Source organism: Oncorhynchus clarkii, chromosome 7 (assembly GCF_045791955.1).
Source record: "Oncorhynchus clarkii lewisi isolate Uvic-CL-2024 chromosome 7, UVic_Ocla_1.0, whole genome shotgun sequence".
Taxonomy (NCBI): Eukaryota; Metazoa; Chordata; class Actinopteri; order Salmoniformes; family Salmonidae; genus Oncorhynchus; species Oncorhynchus clarkii.
In genome coordinates, this window is record NC_092153.1 from 8,659,897 (window position 1) to 8,667,990 (window position 8,094).

The window sequence follows — 8,094 nt, forward strand, 5'->3', positions numbered from 1 at the left end:
GATGGTGTGTATAGACAGTAGTTATATAGGATGGTGTGTATAGACAGTATAGACAGTAGTAATATAGGATGGTGTGTTTAGACAGTATAGACAGTAGTTCTATAGAATGGTGTAGAGACTGATGGTAACCGTGGGTTACAGTATTAGGGCTGATGGTAACAGAGGGTTACTGTATTAGGGCTGATGGTGAAAGTGGGTTATAGTATTAGGGCTGATGGTAACCGTGGGTTAGAGTATTAGGGCTGATGGTAACCGTGGGTTACAGTATTAGGGCTGATGGTAACCGTGGGTTACAGTATTAGGGCTGATGGTGACAGTGGGTTACAGTATTAGGGCTGATGGTGACAGTGGGTTACAGTATTAGGGCTGATGGTAACAGAGGGTTACAGTATTAGGGCTGATGGTGACAGTGGGTTACAGTATTAGGGCTGATGGTAACAGAGGGTTACAGTATTAGGGCTGATGGTAACAGAGGGTTACAGTATTAGGGCTGATGGTAACAGAGTGTTACAGTATTAGGGCTGATGGTAACAGAGGGTTACAGTATTAGGGCTGATGGTAACAGAGGGTTACAGTATTAGGGCTGATGGTGACAGAGTGTTACAGTATTAGGGCTGATGGTGACAGAGTGTTACAGTATTACGGCTGATGGTAACAGTGGGTTACAGTATTAGGGCTGATGGTAACAGAGGGTTACAGTATTAGGGCTGATGGTGACAGTGGGTTACAGTAGCAAATCAAATCAAATCACATTTATTTATATAGCCCTTCGTACATCAGCTGATATCTCAAAGTGCTGTACAGAAACCCAGCCTAAAACCCCAAACAGCAAGCAATGCAGGTGTAGAATCACGGTGGCTAGGAAAAACTCCCTAGAAAGGCCAAAACCTAGGAAGAAACCTAGAGAGGAACCAGGCTATGTGGGGTGGCCAGTCCTCTTCTGGCTGTGCCGGGTGGAGATTATAACAGAACATGGCCAAGATGTTCAAATGTTCATAAATGACCAGCATGGTCGAATAATAATAAGGCAGAACAGTTGAAACTGGAGCAGCAGCACGGTCAGGTGGACTGGGGACAGCAAGGAGTCATCATGTCAGGTAGTCCTGGGGCATGGTCCTAGGGCTCAGGTCCTCCGAGAGAGAGAAAGAGAGAAGGAGAGAATTAGAGAATGCACACTTAGATTCACACAGGACACCGAATAGGACAGGAGAAATACTCCAGATATAACAAACTGACCCTAGCCCCCCGACACATAAACTACTGCAGCATAAATACTGTAGCAGGGCTGATGGTAACAGAGGGTTACAGTATTAGGGCTGATGGTAACAGAGGGTTACAGTATTAGGGCTGATGGTAACAGAGGGTTACAGTATTTGGGCTGATGGTAACCGTGGGTTACAGTATTAGGGCTGATGGTACTGTGGGTTACAGTATTAGGGCTGATGGTAACCGTGGGTTACAGTATTAGGGCTGATGGTAACAGAGGGTTACAGTATTAGGGCTGATGGTGACCGGGGTTACAGTATTAGGGCTGATGGTAACCGTGGGTTACAGTATTAGGGCTGATGGTGACCGTGGGTTACAGTATTAGGGCTGATGGTGAACGTGGGTTACAGTATTAGAGCTGATGGTGAACGTGGGTTACAGTATTAGGGCTGATGGTAACCGTGGGTTACAGTATTAGGACTGATGGTAACCGTGGGTTACAGTATTAGGGCTGATGGTAACAGAGGGTTACAGTATTAGGGCTGATGGTAACCATTGGTTACAGTATTTGTGCTGATAGTTACAGTGGGTTACAGTATTAGGGCTGATGATGACCGTGGTTTACAGTATTAGTGCTGATGGTACTGTGGGTTACAGTATTAGGGCTGATGGTAACCGTGGGTTACAGTATTAGGGCTGATGGTGACCGTGGGTTACAGATTTAGGGCTGATGGTAACAGTGGGTTACAGTATTAGGGCTGATGGTGACAGTGGGTTACAGTATTAGGGCTGATCATGACCGTGGGTTACAGTATTAGGGCTGATGGTAACAGAGGGTTACAGTATTAGGGCTGATGGTAACCATGGGTCACAGTATTTGTGCTGATGGTTACAGTGGGTTACAGTATTAGGGCTGATGATGACCGTGGTTTACAGTATTAGTGCTGATGGTACTGTGGGTTACAGTATTAGGGCTGATGGTAACCGTGGGTTACAGTATTAGGGCTGATGGTGACTGTGGGTTACAGTATTAGGGCTGATGGTGAACGTGGGTTACAGTATTAGAGCTGATGGTGAACGTGGGTTACAGTATTAGGGCTGATGGTAACCGTGGGTTACAGGATTAGGGCTGATGGTGACCGTGGGTTACAGTATTAAGGCTGATGGTAACCGTGGGTTACAGTATTAGGGCTGATGGTAACCGTGGGTTACAGTATTAGGGCTGACGGTAACCGTGGGTTACAGTATTAGGGTTGATGTAACAGTGGGTTACAGTATTAGGGCTGATGGTAACCGTGAGTTACAGTATTAGGGCTGATGGTAACAGTGGGTTACAGTATTAGGGCTGATGGTAACCGTGGGTTACAGTATTAGGGCTGATGGTAACAGTGGGTTACAGTATTAGGGCTGATGGTAACAGTGGGTTACAGTATTAGGGCTGATGGTGACAGTGGGTTACAGTTTTAGGGCTGATGGTAACCGTGGGTTACAGTATTAGGGTTGATGGTAACAGAGGGTTACAGTATTAGGGCTGATGGTTACAGAGGGTTACAGTATTAGGGCTGATGGTGACAGTGTGTTACAGTATTGGGGCTGATGGTGACTGTGGGTTACAGTATTAGGGCTGATGGTGACCGTGGGTTACAGTATTAGGGCTGATGGTGACCGTGGGTTACAGTATTAGGGCTGATGGTAACAGTGGGTTACAGTATTAGGGCTGATGGTAACCGTGGGTTACAGTATTATGGCTGATGGTAACAGAGGGTTACAGTATTAGGGCTGATGGTGACCGGGGTTACAGTATTAGGGCTGATGGTAACCGTGGGTTACAGTATTAGGGCTGATGGTGCCCGTGGGTTACAGTATTAGGACTGATGGTAACCGTGGGTTACAGTATTAGGGCTGATGGTAACAGAGGGTTACAGTATTAGGGCTGATGGTAACCATTGGTTACAGTATTTGTGCTGATAGTTACAGTGGGTTACAGTATTAGGGCTGATGATGACCGTGGTTTACAGTATTAGTGCTGATGGTACTGTGGGTTACAGTATTAGGGCTGATGGTAACCGTGGGTTACAGTATTAGGGCTGATGGTGACCGTGGGTTACAGATTTAGGGCTGATGGTAACAGTGGGTTACAGTATTAGGGCTGATGGTGACAGTGGGTTACAGTATTAGGGCTGATCATGACCGTGGGTTACAGTATTAGGGCTGATGGTAACAGAGGGTTACAGTATTAGGGCTGATGGTAACCATGGGTCACAGTATTTGTGCTGATGGTTACAGTGGGTTACAGTATTAGGGCTGATGATGACCGTGGTTTACAGTATTAGTGCTGATGGTACTGTGGGTTACAGTATTAGGGCTGATGGTAACCGTGGGTTACAGTATTAGGGCTGATGGTGACTGTGGGTTACAGTATTAGGGCTGATGGTGAACGTGGGTTACAGTATTAGAGCTGATGGTGAACGTGGGTTACAGTATTAGGGCTGATGGTAACCGTGGGTTACAGGATTAGGGCTGATGGTGACCGTGGGTTACAGTATTAAGGCTGATGGTAACCGTGGGTTACAGTATTAGGGCTGATGGTAACCGTGGGTTACAGTATTAGGGCTGACGGTAACCGTGGGTTACAGTATTAGGGTTGATGTAACAGTGGGTTACAGTATTAGGGCTGATGGTAACCGTGAGTTACAGTATTAGGGCTGATGGTAACAGTGGGTTACAGTATTAGGGCTGATGGTAACCGTGGGTTACAGTATTAGGGCTGATGGTAACAGTGGGTTACAGTATTAGGGCTGATGGTAACAGTGGGTTACAGTATTAGGGCTGATGGTGACAGTGGGTTACAGTTTTAGGGCTGATGGTAACCGTGGGTTACAGTATTAGGGTTGATGGTAACAGAGGGTTACAGTATTAGGGCTGATGGTTACAGAGGGTTACAGTATTAGGGCTGATGGTGACAGTGTGTTACAGTATTGGGGCTGATGGTGACTGTGGGTTACAGTATTAGGGCTGATGGTGACCGTGGGTTACAGTATTAGGGCTGATGGTGACCGTGGGTTACAGTATTAGGGCTGATGGTAACAGTGGGTTACAGTATTAGGGCTGATGGTAACCGTGGGTTACAGTATTATGGCTGATGGTAACAGAGGGTTACAGTATTAGGGCTGATGGTGACCGGGGTTACAGTATTAGGGCTGATGGTAACCGTGGGTTACAGTATTAGGGCTGATGGTGCCCGTGGGTTACAGTATCAGGGCTGATGGTGAACGTGGGTTACAGTATTAGAGCTGATGGTGAACGTGGGTTACAATATTAGGGCTGATGGTAACCGTGGGTTACAGTATTAGGACTGATGGTAACCGTGGGTTACAGTATTAGGGCTGATGGTAACAGAGGGTTACAGTATTAGGGCTGATGGTAACCGTGGTTTACAGTATTAGTGCTGATGGTACTGTGGGTTACAGTATTAGGGCTGATGGTAACCGTGGGTTACAGTATTAGGGCTGATCATGACCGTGGGTTACAGTATTAGGGCTGATGGTAACAGACGGTTACAGTATTAGGGCTGATGGTAACCATGGGTCACAGTATTTGTGCTGATGGTTACAGTGGGTTACAGTATTAGGGCTGATGGTGACCGTGGTTTACAGTATTAGTGCTGATGGTACTGTGGGTTACAGAAATAGGGCTGATGGTAACCGTGGGTTACAGTATTAGGGCTGATGGTGACCGTGGGTTACAGTATTAAGGCTGATGGTAACCGTGGGTTACAGTATTAGGGCTGATGGTAACCGTGGGTTACAGTATTAGGGCTGATGGTAACCGTGGGTTACAGTATTAGGGCTGACGGTAACCGTGGGTTACAGTATTAGGGTTGATGTAACAGTGGGTTACAGTATTAGGGCTGATGGTAACCGTGGGTTACAGTATTAGGGCTGATGGTAACAGTGGGTTACAGTATTAGGGCTGATGGTAACCGTGGGTTACAGTATTAGGGCTGATGGTAACAGTGGGTTACAGTATTAGGGCTGATGGTGACCGTGGGTTACAACAGTATTAGGGCTGATGGTGACAGTGGGTTACAGTTTTAGGGCTGATGGTAACCGTGGGTTACAGTATTAGGGTTGATGGTAACAGAGGGTTACAGTATTCGGGCTGATGGTTACAGAGGGTTACAGTATTAGGGCTGATGGTGACAGTGTGTTACAGTATTGGGGCTGATGGTGACTGTGGGTTACAGTATTAGGGCTGATGGTAACCGTGGGTTACAGTATTAGGGCTGATGGTGACCGTGGGTTACAGTATTAGGGCTGATGGTGACAGTGGGTTACAGTATTAGGGCTGATAGTGACCGTGGGTTACAGTATTAGGACTGATGGTAACCGTGGGTTACAGTATTAGGGCTGATGGTAACAGAGGGTTACAGTATTAGGGCTGATGGTAACCGTGGGTTACAGTATTTGTGCTGATGGTTAAGGTGGGTTACAGTATTAGGGCTGATGGTGACCGTGGGTTACAGTATTAGTGCTGATGGTACCGTGGGTTACAGTATTAGGGCTGATGGTAACCGTGGGTTACAGTATTAGGGCTGATGGTGACCGTGGGTTACAGTATTAGGACTGATGGTAACCGTGGGTTGCTGTATTAGGGCTGATGGTGACCGTGGGTTACAGTATTCGGGCTGATGGTGACCGTGGGTTACAGTATTAGGGCTGATGGTAACCGTGGGTTACAGTATAAGGGCTGATGGTGACCGTGGGTTACAGTATTAGGGCTGATGGTAACCGTGGGTTACAGTATTAGGGCTCATGGTAACCTTGGGTTACAGTATTAGGGCTGATGGTAACCGTGGGTTACAGTATTAGGGCTGATGGTCACCGTGGGTTACAGTATTAGGGTTGATGTAACAGTGGGTTACAGTATTAGGGCTGATGGTAACCGTGGGTTTCAGTATTAGGGTTGATGTAACAGTGGGTTACAGTATTAGGGCTGATGGTATACGTGAGTTACAGTATTAGGGCTGATGGTCACCGTGGGTTACAGTATTAGGGTTGATGTAACAGTGGGTTACAGTATTAGGGCTGATGGTAACCGTGGGTTTCAGTATTAGGGTTGATGTAACAGTGGGTTACAGTATTAGGGCTGATGGTATACGTGAGTTACAGTATTAGGGCTGATGGTAACCGTGGGATACAGTATTAGGGTTGAGCAGTTGCAGCAATGCTGAGCAACAGTTGAACTACTAAAGTATTTCTATCTATTGTCTCTGTGCCTGTCTTAGTCACCCTAAGCCAACTGTCTTGAGTTTACAGCCAGGAAAAATATGCCTATGTTGTTCTGACTGTAGTCTTCTCTTTGTCTCTTCTCTCTCTCAGTGGCTCCAGGGAGTGACCACCGTCATCACCCCCAGGGAGAGGACTCTGAAACGGGGGACAGATCCAGCTCACAGGCCCTCCGATCACAAGCAGCAACACTACTACTGGCCTTGGTGTTGACTTCACTACTGACGACACGACATGTACCTAGCTGTGACACCATCAGCCCTCTGCTCTGACCCCTCCAACACTTTCATTTCCCTGTTATCTGAGGAAAGGAAATGAAGAGGAACCGTCTGAAGTGAGAGAGGGTAAACAGAACCTCTAGACGTTCTAGAACTTGAACTGTGTCTGAGTTCTAGAAGGAGACAGGATGATGTCAGACAGGAAGAGGATATCAATGGAAACAGAAACCCACTGACCTGTGAGGATAAAGAAGTACACATTATAACACTGTGTTTCTAGTATGGAGACAATCATATATATATTTCCAGTAGGGAGAACAAGTATTTGATACACTGCCGATTTTGCAGGTTTTCCTACTTACAAAGCTTGTAGAGGTCTGTAATTTTTATCATAGGTACACTATCTAAATCTAAAACAAAAATCCAGAAAATCACATTGTATGATTTTAAAGTAATTAATTTGCATTTTATTGCATGACATGAGTATTTGATCAACTACCAACCAGTATGAATTCCGGCTCTCACAGACCTGTTAGTTTTTCTTTAATTAAAACCTCTTACTTCTACCCCTTCCTTTTTCGAAAATTCTGTTAAAAATCGCGCAACTTTTCAGCGTCCTGCTACTCATGCCAGGAATATAGTATATGCATATGATTAGTATGTGTGGATAGAAAACACTCTGAAGTTTATAAAACTGGTTAAATCACGGCTGTGACTATAACAGATCGTGTGTTTCATTGAAAAACGCAAGAAAAACTGCTCTCTGAAAGCTAAAAATAATTTCCATAAGTCACTTCCACCAGTTATTAAAAGAGAACAGAATTTAATGGCGATCTGCCTGAAATTCATACAAATTCCGCACGATGGCGCCATTGTCCTAATTTTCAATTGAATTAATTGTTGGAAAATCCTTCTATCTGACCTGCAGTTTCCCAGTCTTCACCCGGATGCAGTTGAGGGAGATATCAGAAGCCATTGTTTTTGCAAGTGAAGACCTATTGAAAAGACATCGCCCTGTAATCATTTTGATAGATTATAAACGTTTACTAATACCTAAAGTTGGATTACAAAAGGATTTCGAAGTGTTTTGTGAAAGTTTATCGTCGACTTTTTTAATTTTAAAAAATTACGCAGCGTTTAAAAACGATGATTTTTTCTGAATGACACAGATCCCATACAAAGCTATTTTGGGTATATATGGACCGATTTAAACGAAAAAAAGACCCAATAGTGATGTTTATGGGGCATATAGGAGTGCCAAGAAAGAAGCTCGTCAAAGGTAATGAATGTTTTATATTTTATTTCTGCGTTTTGGGTAGCGCCGGCTACCGCAAAATCTGTTGTTTACGTGTCGAGCTGGCATTTTGGGGGGTGCATGCTAT

At 45.2% G+C, this 8,094-nt stretch overlaps 1 protein-coding gene across 1 annotated transcript in view; it reads left to right on the top strand.

Moving 5' to 3' along the window:
* The window catches only part of LOC139413996 (glypican-5-like), a 225,027-nt gene extending 218,261 nt beyond the window's left edge, over nucleotides 1–6,766 (top strand). Inside the window, exon 5 of the mRNA XM_071161881.1 lies at nucleotides 6,588–6,766. Within this exon, the coding sequence (XP_071017982.1) occupies nucleotides 6,588–6,766 (179 nt within the window). The remainder of the gene's footprint in view (nucleotides 1–6,587) is intronic.
* The last annotated feature ends 1,328 nt before the right edge of the window (nucleotides 6,767–8,094 follow it).